Source organism: Pelophylax lessonae (assembly GCF_965119305.1).
Source record: "Pelophylax lessonae genome assembly, chromosome: 7".
In the NCBI taxonomy this organism is placed as follows: domain Eukaryota; kingdom Metazoa; phylum Chordata; class Amphibia; order Anura; family Ranidae; genus Pelophylax; species Pelophylax lessonae.
In genome coordinates this window covers 23,881,286-23,903,468 of record NC_138774.1, presented here as the reverse complement: position 1 = coordinate 23,903,468, position 22,183 = coordinate 23,881,286, and the positions used below count along the sequence as shown (strand labels likewise).

Genomic DNA, 22,183 nt, shown 5'->3' with positions numbered 1-22,183 from the left:
ACTAAGTCCTCCAAAGCTCCTGCAGGAGGCGTCAGGGGTCGGTGGTCGGGCAAGCAAAAGCCCGCCCCCTCCAGACCCGAAGATAAACCATCCAAAGCCTGAAGGTGCGCCCCCACCCATAACTGGGGTGGGGGGACGTCTTCGCCGGTTCCCGGATCCATGGCTTTCCAGAATCCCGGACAAATGGGTTTGCGAAGTCATAAAGTCAGGGTACAAGATCGAGTTTCGATCTCTCCCACCGGCGCGATTCTTCCCTTCCAATATCCGACTATCTCCGGATCGTCTAGAAGATCTGCGGAGAGCAGTCACAGATCTACTACAACAAGGAGTGGTAGTCCACGTTCCTTGGACAGAACGGTTTCAAGGGTTTTATTCAAACCTGTTTACAATACCCAGGAAAGAGGGCAAAGTGCGTCCAATTCTGGACTTAAGAGCGCTCAATTCTTTCGTCAACATAAGAAGATTCAGAATGGAGTCCATTCGCACGGTAGCAGCCTTCCTGCATCCAGGGGATGTCCTAGCGTCCATAGACATCAAGGACGCCTATCTTCACATTCCCATTTTCGCAGGACATCAGCGTTTTCTACGCTTTTCCGTAGAGGAGAACCACTATCAGTTTGTGGCGTTACCTTTCGGTCTCGCCACGGCTCCGCGGGTCTTCACAAAGGTGTTGGCCCCTATGTTGGCACTTCTGCGCCAAAGAGGTATATCGATTCTAGGTTACCTAGACGATCTTCTGCTTCATGCAGAATCTCCTCAGACCTTGCTACAAAACATAGAAATTACTATGATTTCTTTACAGGAATTCGGGTGGCTGGTGAACCAGCAAAAGTCATTTCTGGTTCCCACCCAGAGGCTCGAATATCTGGGTCTAATTCTAGACACAGTCAGGACGAGAGTTTTCCTTCCGGTAGGGAAACTTCGAAAGATTCAATCAGCAGTCCAGTTGTTACTGTCCAACAGCTGGTCTTCCCTTCGGACGTGCATGAGGGTTCTGGGGTTGATGGTGGCTTCATTCGAAGCAGTCCCATTTGCCCAGTCCCATACCCGAATTCTTCAGCAAGAGATTCTCCTCAGATGGAATCGGAATCCGGAATCCCTGGACAATCAGATACGATTGAGCAAACAGACCAGAGAGTCTCTGGTTTGGTGGCTTCGGTCTCCGATGCTCAGCCAGGGAAAGTCATTTCTGCCAATATATTGGACGATAGTGACCACGGATGCCAGTCTATCCGGATGGGGAGGAATTCTCGGTCAATTATCTGCCCAGGGACTTTGGTCCCCGGAAGAATCCAGATTACCGATAAATGTATTGGAACTGAGAGCGATCAGACTTTGTCTGATTCTCTGGACCGAGCAGCTCCAGGGCAGCCCGGTTCGGATCCAGTCGGACAATGCCACGGCCGTGGCTTATGTCAATCACCAGGGGGGCACCAAGAGTGTCCGAGCGGCCAAAGAAGTGGCTTGCATTCTTCGCTGGGCGGAACGATTTGTTCCAGCAATCTCTGCGGTGTTCATTCCGGGGGTGGAGAATTGGCAGGCAGATTATCTCAGCCGTCAGACCCTGGATCAGGGGGAATGGTCCCTCCATCCAGACGTTTTCCACCAGTTGTGCCTACGGTGGGGCACACCGGATGTGGATCTGTTGGCATCACGATTCAACAGGAAAGTTCAGAGATTCGTGGCTCGCTCCCGCGATCCTCTAGCAGAAACCGCAGACGCACTGATCGCCCCGTGGGGGCAATACCAGCTAATATATGCCTTCCCTCCTCTCGCGTTACTGCCAAGACTTCTTCGCAGGGTAGAGGAGGAAGGAATCCCAGTAATCCTGGTAGCTCCGGACTGGCCTCGTCGAGCTTGGTACGCCGACATGGTCAGACTGGTGGCGGACGTCCCGTGGAGACTTCCTCTCAGAGAGGATCTACTGTCTCAGGGACCGATCCTCCATCCTGCTTTACGATCGCTGGCTTTAACGGCCTGGCTATTGAGACCCAGGTGCTGAAGGACAAAGGTTTGTCAGCTTCAGTTATTCCTACTCTAGTTGAAGCAAGGAAAGCGACTTCCAGAAAGATTTATCATCGCACATGGAAGTCCTACATTGCATGGTGTGAACCTTTGGGGTTCCGTCCTCGGTCTTATTCGATTAGTCGAATATTGGCTTTTCTGCAACAAGGGGTTGAGCAGAAACTGGCCTTGAGTACTATCAAGGGTCAGGTCTCAGCATTAGCCATCTTCTTTCAGAAGCCTTTGGCTACTCATTCCTTGGTGCGGAATTTCATCCAGGGGGTGCGACATCTGGCTCCGCCAGTGCACGCGCCGTTACCCCCCTGGGATCTTAATTTAGTGTTGTCGGTTCTTCAGAAACCTCCCTTTGAAGATATTAGGGAGATTCCTCTACCCACGTTGTCCCAGAAGGTGGCCTTCTTGGTGGCTATTACTTCTGCACGCAGGGTGTCAGAACTGGCCGCATTATCTTGTCGTTCACCATATCTGGTGGTTCATAGAGATAAGGTGGTTCTTCGTCCGAATCCATCCTTCCTACCAAAAGTGGTTTCAGAATTTCATCTGAATGAAGAAATTGTATTACCTTCCCTGTGTCCTAAGCCCAGTCATCCTCGGGGATTTGCTTTGCACTCCTTGGATGTGGTCCGGGCGATCAGGGTATACTTGAAAACGACAGACTCGTTTCGCAAGACGGATTCACTTTTTGTGATCCCAGATGGACCCAAAAAGGGGTTGCCTGCATCTGCCGCGACCATTTCCAGATGGATCAGACAGACGATAGTGCAGGCTTATTCTATTAAGGGTCGGGAGCCCCCGTTCCCTGTTAAGGCGCACTCCACTCGGGCACTTAGTGCGTCATGGGCCTTTCGCCATCAGGCGTCAGTGGTCCAGGTGTGCAAGGCGGCTACCTGGTCGTCGGTGCATACCTTCTCCAAACATTATAAAATTGATGTAATGGCATCGTCTGATGCCTCATTTGGCCGCAAGGTTTTGCAGGCCGCAATTTGAGGAGACCAGTGGTCTACCTCGAGGGTTTTTTTTCCGTTGGAAAATTTTTTCTTTAGTCTCATTCTTTGTTTATAATGAGCCTTTAAAACTTCTAGTTTGGCACCGGTTGGGCCTACTAGATTGGATTTGATTTTGTCAATCCCACCCCTCATTTGTGGCACTGCTTCTGGATGTCCCAGCTCTTGAGAATCAAGAAGACTACGTCTGTCAATGAGCGATAGAGAAAAATGGATTTTTGTAAGAACTTACCGTAAAATCCTTTTCTCTTAAGCTCATTGACAGACGTAGTACCCGCCCCTCTATCATTGAGTTGGGTTGGGTTAATTTCTCTGTACTGCTTTAAACAGAACTGATTCCCTGTAGCAGAGAGAGGGAGGATATACCCTCAGGGACTGCCCCCTAGGGTGGAGCCAGAACGTTTTTGTCATTCTGCCTAGTCCTACTCCTGCGGAGACAACATAACCCAGCTCTTGAGAATCAAGAAGACTACGTCTGTCAATGAGCTTAAGAGAAAAGGATTTTACGGTAAGTTCTTACAAAAATCCATTTTTCTTCAGTGTTGTCACATGAAAAGATAGAATAAAATATTTATAAAAATGTGAGGGGTGTACTTACTTTTGTGAGATACTGTATATAGGAACACAGATCTCTATGATCATTTCACAAGTCCCTCCCCCATACAGTAAGAATACACCCCCTAGGCATAAACAATTAACCCTTTGATCACCCCTGGGTTAACCCGTTCCCTGCCAGTGTCATTATTACAGTAACAGTGCATATTTTTAGCACTGATTACTGTAGTAATGTCACTGGTCCCCCCAAAAGTGTCAAAAATTTCAGTTAGGGGTCCGATCTGTCCGCCGCAATCCTGCTAAAAAGTCCATTCGCCACACAATTAGAAACACTCCCCTAGGCTCACACTTAACCCTTTGATCACCCATTGGTTAACCCAGTGCCAGTGTCATTAGTACAGTGACAGTGCATATTTTTAGCACTGATTACTGCAGTAATGTCACTTGTACCCCCAAAAATGTCAAAGTGTCAAAAATGTCAGTTAGGGGTCCGATCTGTCCGCCGCAATGTTGAAGTCCCGCTAAAAATCGCAGATCGCTGCCAGTACTAGTAAAAAAAAGAAATAAAAATAACATAAATCTTTCCCGTAGTTTGTAGACGTGATAACTTTTGCGCAAAACCAATCAAAATGTTATTCTTTTATTATTATTGGGATTTTTTTTTACCAAAAATATGTAGCAGAATACAAATTGGCCTAAAAGGATGAAAAAACTAGATTGTTACTTTTTTTTTTTTTTTTGGGGGGGGGGGGGGGTGTTATATAGCAGAAAGTGAAAAAAATATATATTTTTTTTTCAGAATTGTCGCTTTTTTTTGTTTTTAGCGCAAAAAATAAAAATAGCACAGGTGATCAAATACCACCAAAAGAAAGCTCTATTTGTGGGACAAAAAGGACATCAATTTTATTTGGGTACAGCGTCGCACGTATACGCAACTGTCAGTTAAATAATGCAGTGCTTTGTCGCAAAAAATGGCCTGGTCCGCCGGACCTGCTGGTTGGCTTCCGCTGTGTCCAATCACAGTGGGTGCAGATCACTGGTGGCGCCGCACAAGCCAGAGGCCTGGAAGAAAAAAGTTTTGATTTTGCGCTAAAAAGGGTCGCCCTGACGCAGTATATGTACAAGGGGCAGTCCTTAAGCAGTTAAGCAAAAGATAAGGTAAACTCACAAGTGCTTTTTTACCCCTACTATTCCTTTATATTGGCTTTTGAACTTTACAAATGCAGCGATTTAGAAATTGGATGAAAGGTTTAGCACTGGGAAATACTTTTTATAAAGATAAAAAGTGCATTTTATATACAGGAGGAAAGCGGGACGGAGGGACTTTGTTTTAAATCTGGGACAGTCCCTCCAAATCCGGGACAGTTGGGAGCGATGAAGTCCCTCCAAATCCGGGACAGTTGGGAGCGATGAAATAATCATTAACACAAACTTTGTTCCCTGCGTATCCTATGATATCACTGAACACTGTAGAATGGATGCTATAACTGAATACTGCAATCTTTAATAATGTCGTACATCCACAATGCACCCTGGCAACTTGACCTGTGCCAGCTTTGCCCTGGATTGGAAGGCACAGAACAGAGCTCTGAGTTGTGTTTATATTCATGACGTGAAAAAGATACTTTTTCACTCCACATGTAACATGATTTGGCAGGGCTGACATGGGACTTATTGATTTATCTGAAGTTAAATTTTTAATCATAAATCCACTTTCAAGTGCATTGTAAAACCCATGGAGAGTCCAGGAGCTGTCTCCGCCTTTGTATAGTGATGTGCTTTGTATTCTTAAATCACAGATCCTTGTTAAAGCTTCACTGTGGATTCAGGTGTACAGGTCGTCCATCGGGATGTAGATTGCGTTGGGAAAAATGCAATATACAGTACATGAATTTTATTGTATCCCGCAGCTCTGACCATCTCCTGTAGCATACCTGTAGTCTCTGACCATCACTTGTAGCATGCCTGCAGTCTCTGACCACCTTCTGCAACATACTTGTATTCTCTGACCATCTCTTGTAGCATGCCTGTATTCTCTGACTGTCTCCTGCAGTATACTTGTAGTCCCTGACCATCTCTTGCAGCATACTTGTAGTCTCTGCCCATCTCTTGTAGCATACTTGTAGTCTCTGACCATCTCCTCCAGCATGCCTGTAGTCTCTGAAGATCTCTTGTATCGTGTTTACAGTCTCTGACCATCTCCTGCAGCATGCCTGCAGTCTCTGACCATCCCTTGTAGCATGACTGCAGTCTCTGACCACCTTCTGCAGCATACTTGTAGTCTCTGACCATCTCTTGTAGCATATCTGTAGTCTCTGCCCATCTCTTGTAGCATACTTGTAGTCTCTGCCCATCTCTTGTAGCATGTCTGCACTCTCTGACCCTCTCTTACAGCATACTTGTAGTCTCTGACCATCTCTTGTAGCATGCCTGTATTATCTGACCCTCTTCTGCAGTATACTTGTAGTCCCTGATCATCTCTGTAGCATGCCTGCAGTCTCTGACCACCTTCTGCAGCATACTTGTAGTCTCTGCCCATCTCTTGTAGCATACTTGTAGTCTCTGACCATCTTCTACAGCATGCCTGTAGTCTCTGACCATCACTTGTAGCATGTTTGCAGTCTCTGACCATCTCCTGCAGCATGCCTGCAGTCTCTGACCACCTTCTGCAGCATACTTGTAGTCTCTGACCATCTCTTGTAGCATGCCTGCAGTCTCTGACCACCTTCTGCAGCATAGTTGTAGTCTCTGGCCATCTCTTGTAGCATGCCTGTAGTCTCTGACCATCTCTTGTAGCATGTCTGCACTCTCTAACCCTCTCCTGCAGCATACTTGTAGTCTCTGAAGATCTCTTGTATCATGCCTGTAGTTCCTGACACCTTTCTGTAGCATTACATTTACTGAACCTTGTGTGGCCCTTTGAGGATGTCATAAGCAGCAGTTGAGAGGCCCCATAAGAAAGTTTACCACCACTGGTCTAGATTGTTACAAAATAATACTAAATCAGTTGTGCTCATTGGGAATTTACATAGTTATATAGTAGTGTCCAAAGCTCCTGGCCTCGCAGTATCTACTGTCGTAATGGCAATGATTCACAAACAATTGTGGCTTTTCTACTGCTGGTTGCTCAGCAACGTAAGCAAGAAATATTGAAACCAGCATATACTGTATGTGGCCCTCAGGGGCCCGAGTTGAATAGCTCTGATCTACACTCACCAGCTACTTTATTAGGTACACCTGTTCAATTGCTTGGTAACACAAATTGCTAATCAGCAATTAACAGGGCAGCAACTCAATGCATTTAGGCATCTAGACGTGGTGAAGAAGACTTGCTGAAGTTCAAACCGAGCATCAGACCGGGGAAGAAAGGGGATTGAAGTGACTTTGAACGTGGCATGGTTGTTGGTGCCAGACGGGCTGGTCTGAGTATTTCTGGGATTTTCACACACAACCATCTGTCGGGTTTACAGAGAATGGTGGAAAAAAGAGAAAATATCCAGTGAGTGGCAGCTGTGTGGAGGAACATGCCTTGTTGATGTCAGAGGTCAGAGGAGAATGGGCAGACTGGTTCCAGATGATAGAAAGGCAACAGTCACTCAAATACCCACTGGTTACAACCAAGGTATGCAAAATACCATCTCTGAACACACAACACATCAAACCTTGAAGCAAATGGGCTTCAGCAGCAGAAGACCACACAAGGTGCCACTCCTGTCAGCTAAGAACAGGAAACCGAGGCTACAATTCACACAGGCTCACCAAAATTGGACAATAGAAGATTGGAAAAATGTTGACTGGTCTGATGAGTCTCAATTTCAGCTGAGACATTCAGATGGAAGGGTCAGAATTTGGTGTAAACATGAAAGCATGGATCCATCCTGCCTTGTATCAATGGTTCAGGCTGGTGGTGTAATGGTGTGGGGGATATTTTCTTGGCACACTTTGGGCCCCTTAGTACCAACTGGGCATTGTTTAAACGCTACGGCCTCCCTGAGTATTGTTGCTGACCGTGTCCATCCCTTTATGACTAAGTGTCCCCATCTTCTGATGGCTCCTTCCAGCAGGATAATGCACCATGTCACAAAGCTCAAATCATCTCACCACTGGTTTCTTCACCATGACAATGAGGTCACTGTACTCCAATGGCCTCCACACTCACCACATCTCATCCAATAGAGCACCTTTGGAAAAATGTTTGTTGGGCGCCTCCCCTTGAGAAGCCAGTTCTCCAGTTTAGTCTTGGTGGGGGGAAGGGACACCAGACAGGTGGGTGGACTTCTGATGGTGTACAAGTGTACCATGCTGACACTGAGGGCAGCTCTTAGGAGGAAGAAGCAATTCCAACTGGTAGACAAGGAAGGAGAAAGGCGCCTCTGAGTGTAGCAGATATCACTTTATTACACAAAATGATGAGCAAACTTACACTGAAGATGGCATGTGTCCTCATGGCTCGGGGACTCTTCCTGGTCTGCGGCTTGTCCGGTCCTCCGACTTTCCAGCAGTAGGGAGATGATGCCAAGGGGAAGCCCAATCAGGAGCTGTGAATCAATGCAAGGCTGCGGTGGAACGCATGCCTCGCTAGTGGACCAAGCGTGGTGACGTGGGTGGGCGGTAACGCGTTTCGGAGCATGCGCAGATGTGCTCCTTCATCAGATCAGTCAGTGTAAGCTTGCTCATTGTTTTGCGTAATAAAGTGGTATCTGCTACACTCAGAGGTGCCTTTCTCCTTCCTTGTCTACCAATAGAGCACCTTTGAGATGCGGTGGAATGGGAGATTGGCATTATGGATGTGTAGCCAACAAATCTGCAGTAACTGCGTGATGCTATCATGTCACTATGGAGCAAAATCTGTTTAAACCTCGCTGAATCTATGCCATGAAGAATGAAGGCAGTTCTAAAAGCAAAAGGGAGGGTTCAACCCGGTACTAGCAAGGTGGCTGGTAAATGTTCATAGTCATGCTGGAATTTGTAGTTCCACAGTGGATAAATAGCAAACGTTTTACCTTTTTTTTTAACACTTTAGTAGGAAAAATACCAAGAAAACCAATTTCTTATAACATTGTGATTTTGAAAAGGGTCACAAGCCGTCTTCCAATCCCAAAGGTGCCAAGTGAACGAAGATGAGGAAGACAAATGGGAGTCTATGTGACAGCCCGTTCTCCATGCCGGGATTTAGCAAATTCCCAGGAATCAATGGCTTTGTATTTCCATATATAGATGGGTAAAGAATAGCGCGGTGCCTTATGGCCGCACGGTCTTCCTGTAAGGAGTAAGGGGTATTATTGTAAAGACAGAGGAAGGATCCTGCACATCAATTCTTCAAACTTGGCAAGTTTTGATTTTCGGCGATGCAAGGAAGCAGCGGTTGGAAGATAGACGGGAATGTTTTTTTTTGTTGGTGGCTTAAGTTCTCAGTTCGGGGCTTTTCAGAAATTGCGCTTTGTTCACAAACAGGGCTGCTGACAAGTCACTTTTATCCGGATTGTGGAGGCTGCAGAGTGTACAGAGCAGAGGCACAGGAAAGACTTTGTGTTCTTCACTGTCCTTTATAAAGGAACCAGAGCCAAAAATACATTCTATCAATTTCACATCCTTCTGGTTTTTTTAGGGTCCGTTCACGCCATCTCATCGCAGGAACACGTGCTTTACTTTAATGCACGTTAAATAAGGGTGACCAGATGTCCCCGGAGAAAAAAAAATAAAAATGCCCCTTGATTTCATCTCAAAGCCAAATTTAAATTGTATCCATTTCACATCCTTCTGCTTTTTGAGGTCTCATTCACACCATCTTGTTGCAGAAATGTGCTTTATTATAAGGCATATTACTTGGGGGTGACCAGACAACCCCAGTTTCTGGGGACAGTCCTCAATTTTAGTGGGCCGTGACCAGAGAAAAAAAATGTCCCTGACTGAGTACCAAAGCCAAATAGCGTATTCAAAAACAAGGAAAATTGAAAGGATTAAAAGAGGTGCATGGAAGCCAGCCAGCCCCCAGTCTGATGTACTCACCATCCAGTCTGCCACCAACCAAGTAGACCTGTCTCACTATATAAATAAAGAACAGGGGTTTAGTTGACACGCATTTGCAAACGCATGTGTAAGCTGCAGGGCCACTACACGGCACCCTGTGTTACCTGCAGTCCTAACACTTTCTAATTTAAATGTGTCTCGACAATGGAAGCACATGGCTGCTAATGGATGGATGGGAGACAGGTGGGAAGGAGGCAGCCCAAACCTCCCCCAACCCACCCCCATCTATGGGCTGCCTCCTTCCCAGCTGTCTCCCATCCATCCATTATCAGCCGTGTGCTTCCATTGTGGAGACACTCAAATTAGAAGGTGTTAGTACTGCAGGTAACACAGGGTGCCGTGTAGTGGCCCTGCAGCTTACACATGCATTTGCACATATGTGTCAACTAAACCCCTGTTCTTTATATATCATTAACAGGTCTACTTGGTTGGTGGCAGACTGGAGGGTGAATACATCAGACTGGGGGCTGGCTGGCTTCCATGCACCTCTTTTAATCCTTTCAATTTTCGTTTTTTCTGATACAGGGATGGAGACGCTGGGCATTACCTGCTGGTGTCTCACTTAAAGTCCCACATAGCCTACATTGTTCAAATAGCGTATTCAAAGCTCCAGTGTTGCCATATAGAGAGGGAGAGGAAGAAACACTCTCATGGTGCAGTATTTCAAATCATTTATTTAAAAAAGAAGGTTGTATTGCACTTACATCAAAGAAGACAGGGATCAGCATCTATTGTATAGGAATCGCCAGTTTGTCCTCCACCTGTGTTCCAGCTGACCGGAAATTACTTATCTCAAACACCACCCAACGCCGTTTCGTCAGTCTATGTCTGACATCCTCTCTATATATGGCAACACTGGAGCTTTGAATACACTATTTATATACATATTGAATTGATGACAGCAGCGGTTTGAAATCATTCCTGTGACCTCATGTATGACATCTTGGATTTTCCCATATGCGCGATTTGACAATTTGACTCCCTGTGATAGGGGTCAATTAAGTCTGGTGAGTGTATAGTGCGTCTGCATGCTGGTGGAGAGGAATCTTTCCTATACTCACTGAGGATGCTATTCACTTGTGGGGATTATACACTACCTGGTCAAAAAAAAAGTCGCCACCTGGAATTAACTAAGCAACTAACTAAGCTAAGCATGCAGTAACTCTCCTATTGGATGTGCCCAAAGAATGAGGTCAGCTGACTACCTGAATATACTGAATGACCAGGTTATTCCATCAATGGATTTTTTCTTCCCTTAAGGCACAGACAAATTCCAAAATAACAAAGCCAGGTTTCATCGTGCTCAAATTGTGGTTCAGGGAGCATGAGACATCATTTTCACACATGGATTGGCCACCACAGAGTAGGGATCGACCGATTATCGACAGCCAATATTTTGAGGGCCGGTATGCACTTTTCCCGATATATCGGAATCGGCCACCAAAGTGCTTGTACTGGAGTGATGCCTGCAGCTAGAGGCATCACCCCGGTACCGGCGTCCATAGCCGACGGTCGGCTGTCTTGTAATGATAACCGATGCAGCTGAGAAGCCACTTGGCTGTCATTACAAGGAACGGGCGGGGACGTCCCCTCCCTCCCGCCGCCTTCTGCGGCTTGCCCGGGTCTCCCGTCCCATTCGGCTCTGATCAGGTCTCCATGCAAAAACCCAGAAGTGATGTCATGACATCACTTCCGGGTACTCTGCGCCAGATTCACAAAAATGACCGCATTCAAAACAGCCAAACTTGACGTTTTGAATGCTTTTAAGTGCAGAGGAGGGGTTTGGGTTCTTTTTGACCCCCGGATCCCTCCACAAGAGTACCTGTCAAGTAAAAAAAAAAAATGTTTTTAAATGTACGAAAATATCGGCCTCTATCGGCCGATACCGATACGCGATGACCAAAATATAGATATCGGCAATGAAAAAACGATATCGGTCGATCCCTACCACAGAGTCCAGAACTTTCCCCCATTGAGAATCTTTGGGATGTGCTGGAGAAGGATTTGCGCAGCGCTCCGACTCTCCCATCATCAATACAAGAGCTTGGTGAAAAATGAATGCAACACTGGAGGGACAAAAATCTTGTGACATTGCAGAAGCTTATGGAAACAATGCCACAGTGAATGCGTGCCGTAATCAAAGCCAACAAAATATTAGTGTGTGTGTGACCTATTTTTTTTTTTTTCTTTTGGTGGCAACCTTTTTTTTTGGCCAAGCAGTGTATAAATTGTATCCATTTCATATCCTCTTGCTTTTTGAGGTCCCATTTACACAATCTTGTTACAGAAACGTGCTTTATTATAACAAATATTAAATTTGGTTGACCAGATGCCCCCAGTTTCTGGGGACAGTCCTCAATTTTAGCGGGCCGTTACTGGGAAAAAATGTCACCAATTTTGTCCCAAAGTCAAATATAAATTGTATCCATCTCACTTCCTTCTGCTTTTTAAGGAAAATGGGATTTATCATAACGCACATTAAATCAAGGTGACCAGTTCCTGGGCACATTTCTTAATTTTAGCGGGCCGTACCCAGGAACAAAAATGTCAGAAACATGTTCTTTGTAATAATGCACATTCAATTGTGGTGACCAGGATCCCCCAGTTTCTAGAGACTGTCCTCAATTTTAGTGAGCCGTGCCCAGGAACAAAAATGTTAATCTCAAAGCCAAATATAAATTGTATCAATTTCACATTTAGAGGTCCTGCATTTAGAGGTCCCATTCACACCATATTGTTGCAGAAAGTCCAGTTTCTGGGGTCATTACTCAATTTTAGGGGGATGTGCCCGGGAAAAAAACGTTCCCAGTTTTGCCCCAAAGATATAAATTGTATCCATTTCACATCCTTCTACTTTTTGAGGCCCCATTTACACCATCTCATTGCAGGAATATGTGCTTTACCATAACACAGGTTAAATTACAGCGATCAGGCATCCCCAGTTTCTGGGGACAGTTCCAATTTTTGGGGACAGTTCCAGATTTTAGTGCGCCGTGCCAGACACCCCCCAGTTCCTGGGGACATTCCTCAATTTCAGGAGGCTGTGACCAGGAAAAAGGTCCCCAATTTTGTCCCAAAGCCAATTATAATTTGTATCCAATTCCAGAAACATGTTTTATAATAATACGCATTAAATTGGGGTAACCAGACACCCCCAGTTTCCGGGGATAGTTCTCAATTTTAGCCAGGAAATAAAATGTCCCCGATTGCTTCCCAAAACCAAATATAAATTGTATCCATTTTACATCCTTCTGCTTTTTGAGAGTCCATTCGCACCATCTCATCACAGGAACATGTACATTATTATAATGTACATTACATTGGGGTGACCACACGCCCCCAGTTTCTGGGGACAATTCTCAATTTTAGGGGTATGTGCCCATGAAAAAATGTTTTTCCTGATTTCATCCCAAAGCCAAATATAAATTGTATCCATTTCACATCCTTCTGTTTTGTAAGGGACATGTGCTTTATCATAACGCATATTCAACCGGGGTGACCTGATGCCTCCAGTCTCTGGGGACTGTCCTCAATTTTAGCGGCCATGCTCGATAACAAAAATGTCCCTGATATCATCCCAAAGCCAAATATAAATTGTGTCCATTTGACATCCTTCTGCTTTTAGAGGTGCAATTCACACCATGTTGCTGTAAAATGTCCAGTTTCTGGGGTCATTCCTCAATTTTAGGGGGATGTGCCCGGGAAAAAAAACGTTCCCAGTTTTGCCCCAAAGCCAGATATAAACTGTATCCATTTCACATCCTTCTGTTTTTGAGGCCCTATTTACACCATCTCATTGCAGGAATATGTGCTTACCATAACACAGGTGAAATTACGGCAATCAGGCGTCCTCAGTTTCTGGTGACAGTTCCAGATTTATGTGTGCCGTGCCAGACACCCCCAGTTTCTGGGGACATTCCTCAATTTCAGGAGGCTGTGACCAGGAAAACGGTCCCCAACTTTGTCCCAAAGCCAGTTATAAATTGTATCCATTTCCAGAAATGTGTTTTATCCATATACACATTAAATTGGGGTAACCAGACACCCCCAGTTTCTGGGGATAGTTCTCAATTTTAGCCAGGAAACAAAATGTCCCGATTGCTTCCCAAAGCCAAATATAAATTGTATCCATTTCACATCCTTCTGCTTATTGAGGGACATATCACACCATCTAATTGCAGGAATATGTGCTTTAAAGTAACATACGCTAAAAAAGGGTGACCAAATGTCCCCAGTTTTCAGGGACTATCACCAGGAAAAAAATGTCCCCGATTTTATCCCAAAGTTATTTTTAAATTTTATCCATTTCACAGCCTTCTGATTTTTGAGGGCTCATTCACCCCATCTTGTTGAAGGAACATGTGCTTTACTGTAACGCAGGTTAAATTGCTGTAACCAGGCATCCCCGGTTTCCGGGGGGCTATTCCCGATTTTAAGGAATTGTACTAAAAAATGTCCCAGATTTTGTACCAAAACAAAAATATAAATTGTATCCATATCCCATCCTTCTGATTTTTTGGCAGGCTGATCACACCATCTCCTTGCAGGAACATGTGCTTTACGGTAATGCACAATAAATTAGGGTGCTCAGGTGTCCCCAGTATCTGGGGACAGTCCTCTATTTTAGGGGGTTTTAACCAAGAACAAAATGTCCCAAAGCCAAATATAAAATGCATGTATTTCACATCCTTCATCTTTTCGAACATGTGTTCACACTACCTTGTAGCAGGAACATGAGCTTTACCAGATTTCCCCAGTTTCCAGGGCAAATTCTCAAATTTTGGGGGGTTATGCTGGAGAGAAAATGTCCCCAATTTCATCACAAAGCCAAATAATATCAATTTTTGCATCCTTCTGATTTACTGAGGGTCCATCAACACCATCTCCTAAATTGAATCCATATCAAATCCTTCTTCTTTTTTGGCGGGCTGATCGCACCATCTCCTTGCAGGAACATGTGCTTTACGGTAATGCACATTAAATTAGGGTGCTCAGATGTCCCCGGTATCTGGGAACGGTCCTCTATTTTAGGGGGTTGTAACCAAGAACAAAATGTCCCAAATTTTGTCCCAAAGCCAAATATAAAATGTATGAATTTCACATCCTTCATCTTTTCGAACACGTGTTCACACTACCTTGTTGCAGGAACATGTGCTTTACCAGATTTCCCCGGTTTCCAGGGCAAATTCTAAAATTTAGGGGCTGTGCTGGAGAAAAAATTTCCCCAATTTCATCACAAAGCCAAAAATTATCAATTTTGCATCCTTCTGATTTACTGAGGGTCCATCAACACCATCTCCTAAATTGTATCCATATCACATCCTTCTTTTTTGGCGGGCTGACCACACCATCTCCTTGCAGGAACATGTGCTTTATGGAAATGCACATTAAATTAGGGTGATCAGATATATCCGGTATCCGGGGAACAGTCTCCAATCTTAATGGGTTGTTCTCGGGAAGAAAAATTGTCCCCAATTTCACATTAAAGCCATTTATCTATTTTACATCCTTTTAATTTTTGGAGGCCTGATCACAGCATCTCCTTGCAAGAACATATTCTTTACCATAGCACATGTTAAATTAGGGTGCTCGGATGTCCCCAGTATCTGGGGAAAGTCCTCGATTTTAGGGGGCTGTCACCAAGAACAAATTGTCCTCAATTTGGTCCCAAATCCAAATATAAAATGCATCTTTTCACATCATTTCTCTTTTTGAACCCGTGTTCGCACTATCTTGTTGCAGGAACATATACTTTACCATGACGCATATTAAATTAGGGTAACCAGACCTCCCCAGTTTCCGGTGACAGTTCTCAAATTTAGGGGGCTGTGTTGGAGAAAAAATGTCCCTAATTTCATCACAAAGCCAAATATAACTGGTATCCATCTCAAATCCTTCTGATTTATTGACATCATCTCATAGCAGGAACATGTGCTTTACTGTAATGCATGTTAAGTTAGGGTGACCAGATGTCCTCAGTTTACATCCCTGTGATGAGGTGCCTCCATCGCACTGGGTGACAATAACTAGTTCTTCCAGGTATAGGTACATGTGACCCCCCAATTCCTTCCCTGTGTTTGGGTCTAAGAGCCAATCTGTAGGCACAAGCACTGTCAAATGATGGAGAGGGTATAGTCGCCATTCGCCCTGGTCACCAACGCCATTTTACAGCTAAAATATACCTTTTGATCAGATTGTCCCTTTAAGGCATCCATAGAAGGTGATTGGCCCGCATTGCATGCCACTGCCACATCCTCAAGCCTGTCACCTCTGCTGTCATCTCACGTCTACGACCAGCTTTCGTCTCAACGCGACACGTGACATGGAAACGTGCAAGAGCGAGCTCCAGTTCATTTGGCATTTCGTCCCGGCTGCGAGAAAAAAAAAAAAATAATAATAATTTCAGCAGATGGATTTTCTGCAGCAGTGATAATGTGAACATGACAGATTTGCGATGATAATTTAGGCTCTCGCAATTATATTCTCTTTCTGCTGTTGCCAGGAACATCCAAAACATAAAAATGAGAACGCTCGGCGGCGGTTTGTTATATTCAGCGTCTCTGGCCTGATTTTTTTTTATTTTTTCTATCTGGGATCTGCAATGGATTTCCAGCCCAAATATTTCTCCAGATACCGAGTCAATGCAGTTAATAGAAATGATAGACCATTTACCGCTGATTGGCCATGTATTGGAGAAAGCTGGCCAATAATAGTTCGGTGTTCGGTAAAAGCTTATAATTTTCCGAGGGGAGGAAAAATGAATGCTTTGTCACATAGAAAAAAAATCATACATTTCTTTTAGCAAAAAAAAAAAAAAAAAATCCTGATTCCAGAAAAAAATACATTTTGGTTTGATTTTTCTCAATTACCAACTTTAAAGTGGAATTAAACTACAGTGCCTTGCGAAAGTATTCGGCCCCCTTGAACTTTTCAAATTTTTGCCACATTTGGGGGCCCATATATTCTGGTAAGCTCTCATTACCTTTCACGGGTGTCTTCCCTCCTGCCCCACCATCTGTTGGGATTCCGTCTTTGGATTACAGCTCTCCATTTATTAGACTCACGTTTCTGTGGACTGTATTGTTTATGTTGCGTCACAACACGTGTATTTATGATTTATGTGGCACTCATATGCACATTTTTTGTCTGTTTATTAGCGCTACACTAATTTGGTATATATAGGAATATAAGGCTGTCTTATGCTTAATTCGGGAAGCAGGGAGGTATGAGGGTATCAGAAACTCTGCACTCCACTAGCTCAACCAGTGAAAAGAAATGTGAACGGCCTCAGCATTGAGCTCCTCCTAAGCCCTGGCTTAATCATAGCGAATGATGATCTAGCGCTATGGTTAAGCCCCAATGGGTGGGGCGAAATGCATCCGAGAAAGGGCCTTGGAGGAGCTCAAAGCTGAGGCTGTTCATATTTCCTTTCACCTGTTGTGATAGTGGTGTGCAGCGTCCCTCATCCTCTCTTACTTTTACTTCTATAGGCATAAGGCTATCCTTCATATAAGATAGGGCCAGGGACTATTCATAGGATTCAGATATATTGGGCAAACTAGATGGGCCTAATGGTTCTTATCTGCCGACACATTCTATGTTTCTATGTTTCTATGTTTCTATGTTTCTTGAGCCTTGCATTCACCAAACTATAGTTCACAGACGGCGTTGGGCATCCAAATATGAAGATTTCCCCATAAAGGAGACCTTTTTTTCACCTTAGGAAATTAGCACTCGCAGAGTGGGGTGGTAGGTCTCGCAGAGTGAGGTGGGATTATATAGGAGTTTGTCAGGAGGGGGTGCCCTTCAAAGCTTTGCCAGTGCAAATTACCTAAAGGAACAAGCCTATAACCCAGGGTCTAAGAATATGAAGCCTGTGTCCTGTACTGTAAGATTAGGGTATGTCGTTTACATACAGCAATGGGCGTCCAAACACGATACACAAGCACTGCTCAAAACCACCCACACTGTGTAGTTTTAAGGTATCTGGACAATCTTTGAAGAAAAAAAAAAGTGAGGATTGCAGGAAGGGTTGTGGCTTGTGGAAATAATCCTGGAGTTGGATTAAGAAATGGCTTTGGTTGTAAATGATTGTATTGTTACATAACATTGTTTGTACAGTCGTTTATTTAAGGAGGAACTGCCTATTTATTGATAACAATATTACCATGTCTACTTATGGTTTTATTTCTGTCTTCTGTTCCAGGGTGCCAAACCTGGGCCCCCACCACCACCAGCAGGTGGAGGACCTCCACCCCCACCTCCACCACCACCTTTTCCTGGTGGGGCGATCCCAGGTCCTCCCCCACCTCCACCTCTTCCAGGGGGATGCCCTCCTCCTCCACCACCACCGCCTGGCTTTGGACCTCCTGGTGCTCCACCTCCTCCACCTCTTTTTGGAGGCCCACGGCCCCCTCCACCTTTTGGGGGTGGAAGATTTCCTGGACCTATGGTTCCACCACCAATAGTTTTACCCTTTGGAATGAAGCCAAAGAAAGCGTATACACCAGAGACTGCCATGAAGAAGATCAACTGGTCAAAGGTAACATTCAATTTTTAATAAATCTTAAGTCCAAAGGGTCCCTCCATCCAGAAAGTTTTATTTTAGTTGTAGGTTAAGCATGGTTTGGTGAGCCAGCCCCAGGATGCTTATATATCTTAGATGCTGCAACAACAAGATCTCCTCGCCATAATTTCCAGCTCTGTTCCTTTCCACCTAGAAGTTTTGGGTGTCCCCAACGCTGTATCTTGGCCTAGGCCAACAAGGCCCAGGCCTAGGGCGGCACTTTCCTTGGGGGGCGTCACCAAAAAATGCTCCTGGGTCTTATTAGGGTGGACTGGGTCGGGAGTAAAATCTGTCTGTCGCCCCCAAAAAGCCCCATATCATACATGGGAGGTCAGTGTATATATAATATTTGGGGGTTATGGTATATATAGTACAATGGGGGTCAGTGTATATATAATATATTGGGGTTCAGTGTATATATAATACATGGGGTGACGGGGGGGGATCAGTGCACATAGGGGTCAGTGTATATATAATATATGGGGGGTCAGTGTATATTTAATACATGGGGGGATGGGGAAGCAGTGAATAATAAATGGGGGGTCAGGGGGCCGTCCACCAGTCTGCGTGCCTGCAAGCAGAACTGAGGGCTTCAATAATAATAACAAATGAAGGGGTGTATCTTAAACAGGAAGGGGTGGGACAAATTTAGTTGGGGGCGCCCAATTTTAGTCTTGCCTAGGGCAGCACAAAACCAAAATACACCACTGGGTGTCCCTGCCTATCTATGTGTGTCCCATATAAAATAAAGATCCAGCAGAGATAGTGTGAGCCCCCATAATGGGCACAGCAAGTGTACAGACCCAGGAACTCATCAATAAAGTTGCCAAGTGATAGGAGAGACTTTCAGCTAGTTTACCTCTTCAGCATCTACCAAATGCTGCTATATCAGTTTGGGGAGAACATCCCCTTTATGAAGTTGCTGCCTTACAGTTCGGTAAAGTTCACATCTATGTGTGTCAGGAATGTGTTAAAAATCACGCACAGAAATGCTTTTCCCTTTAGCAGATGCATGGCAGTGCTACTAACTGTTAATGGCACCCCCCCCCCTCCGCATTTTCAAATGCGTCCATTTTAACACATGCAAAATCCGCATGGTGCCACACATTTTTAGAAGAGTCAGACTTATTTTCTGTATTTCTTGTGCATAGAGCAGCCTACTGAAATGTATGGGTTACCCTATATGCGAGGCATAGGAACACTCTAACGCTTAGTCACACCTGTAGGTATGAACTAAGGTCGGCCATAGATGGAGCAAATTTCTCTCCTGCGACCACGTGTTTCAGGAAAGAAATTTGCTTGATTCCCCCTTCAACACAGATAGTGTTGACAGGGAAATTCCTTTCATTGAGCCATTGTGTTCTCCTGGCAGGGGAAGCCATCCCCAAAGGAAGAAGACAATGATTATTAACTACAATTTTCTCCCCTAGGGAACAAAGTATATGTAGTAGTATGTACCATGCTCCTATGTGCTTTGTAAGCTTGCCACAAGGTCCCACTGAAACCAATGATGAGGTGCTATTTTGCCCACAGACACCAATGATGGGGCGCTATTCATCCCACTGACACCAATGATGGGGGGCACTATTCATCCCACAGATACCAATGATGGGGGGCACTATTCCTCCCACTGACACCAATTATGGGGTACTATTCCTTTCCACTGATACCAATGATGGGATACTCTTTCTTCCCACTGACACCAATGATGGAGTGCTATTCCTTCCACTGATACCAATGATGGGGCACTATTCCTCCCACTGACACCAATGATGAGACACTAATCCTTCCCACTGATACCAATGATGGGACACTATTCCTCTCAGTGATACCAATGGTGGGGCACTATTCCACCCACTGACACCAATGATTAGAACCTATTACTTCCCACTGATACCAATAATGATACACTATTCCTTCCCACTGACACCCAATAATGGGACACTATTCCTTTCCACTGATACCAATGATGGGATACTCTTTCTTCCCACTGACACCAATGATGGGGTGCTATTCCTTCCACTGGTACCAATGATGGGACACTATTCCTTCCACTGATACCAATTATGGGACACTATTCCTCCCACAGACACCAATGATGAGAACCTATTACTTCCCATTGATACCAATAATGGGACAATATTCCTCCCACTTATACCAATGATGAGACACTAATCCTTCCCACTGATACCAATAATGGGACACTATTCCTCCCACTGATACCAATGATGAGACACTAATCCTTCCCACTGACACCAAAGATGGGACACTATTCCTCCCACTGATGGGGCACTATTCCTCTCAATGATACCAATAGTGGGGCACTATTCCACCCACTGACACCAATGATTAGAACCTATTACGTTCCACTGATGCCAATAATGGGACACTATTCCTTTCCACTGATACCAATGATGGGATACTCTTTCTTCCCACTGACACCAATGATGGGGTGCTTTTCCTTCCACTGATACCAATGATGGGGCACTATTCTTCCCAATTATACAAATAATGGGGCACTATTCTTCCCAATCATACAAATAATGGGGCACTATTCCTTCCATTAATATCTATGATGGGATACTATTTCTTCCAGTGACATCAATAATAAGGCACTATTCCTCCTTCTGATACCAGTGATGGGGAACTATCCCTCCTATTGATACAAATGATGGGGCATTATTCCTTCCCCTAATACCAATGACGGAGCACTGTTCCTGCACCTATGAACATCAGGCTCAATGTAATTTCTTTGCTCCCCCTGACCACCAAACATAAAACATTGTTTACTCCCACTAATCCCCCCCCCCCCCCTACTGACCACAATCTGGCCTCCTAAAGTCTGAAGGACAGAAAACTGGCCTTTTGTTTAGAAATTTTAGAGACCCCTGGCCTTCACTATCTTCTTTATAGGGACTACCATAGACCCACGTTTATTATGCAACTGTAATACATTCTTGGTCCAAAGAAAAGACACAAAATAATCTTGGGTGTCTGTTTTAAGAAAGCAGCTAAGATCTGCAACCCTCCCAAGTTCACAAACCGAGAATAACTTTTATTATTTTAGTTTAAATTTGCTTTGCCTCTGGAAACGGTAGATACGTTTTTTGTTCAGACCGAGTTCATCGCAACTCAAGGTAAAACCAGTTGTTTGTTAGCTGAAGCTTGTGAGATCCCAAACTTTTAAATTAAGTTTAATTAGCTGGAGCGGTTGAGCACCTGGTTCTCGGAGAGCGGATTAATATTGAAGGAATGAAAGCACAAAACGCACATGTCGACTTTTTCTCCCCCTTATCTTCGAGAGACCGGACTTACCATCAATAACAGGATATCACAAGGATCAAAATTAATTCTGTCATTTCCATACTCTGCCTGGGAATTCACGGAGTCACCTGCCAAAACAATTATTAATATATTGTTAACAAGCCGTCCCAAGGTGCGCTACCGGCTTTTCAAATGAGCCGAAATAGTCTCGCATGTCGAGATTTAAAGACAACCGGATTTTTGAAGTGTGCCTCTGCATCAAAAAGGAAGCAGCCTTGACAGACAGTGAGGCGCGCAGTTCCTATGAAGTCGGCAATTTTATTTCTGATAGGTAGGGTTGTATAGTCAGATTTCGGCTTATGCTAAAACGGTTTCTTGGTCTGGTGACGAATGTGTCAGATATGCCTTTCATCTCTCTCTCACTGACGCTGCTTTTTACTTTAGCCGAGAATGTAGCTAGTTTGATCTGGTAGCAAGAATCGAGGAGGGAAAAATGATTTACTGACCCATTCGGCGAAAATGTATTCACTGTCAGTCTGTGAGATTTTAAAAAATGTGATTTTATATTACATATACAGTGTGTGTATATATATATATATATATATATATATATATATATATATACACTATGTTGTCAAAAGTATTGGGACGTCTGCCTTTATACTCACATGAACTTTAATGGCATCCCAGTCTTAGTCCGTAGGGTTCAATATTGAGTTGAGGAAGGGGGGGTGGGGGG

The 22,183-nt window shown here is 44.5% G+C and overlaps 1 protein-coding gene across 1 annotated transcript in view; it reads left to right on the top strand.

The window, feature by feature from the left end:
• DIAPH2 (diaphanous related formin 2) overlaps positions 1 to 22,183 on the top strand; it is a 1,824,032-nt gene that overhangs the window by 634,353 nt on the left and 1,167,496 nt on the right. Inside the window, exon 17 of the mRNA XM_082263377.1 lies at positions 17,821 to 18,156. Coding sequence (XP_082119503.1) covers positions 17,821 to 18,156 — 336 coding nt within the window. The remainder of the gene's footprint in view (positions 1 to 17,820; positions 18,157 to 22,183) is intronic.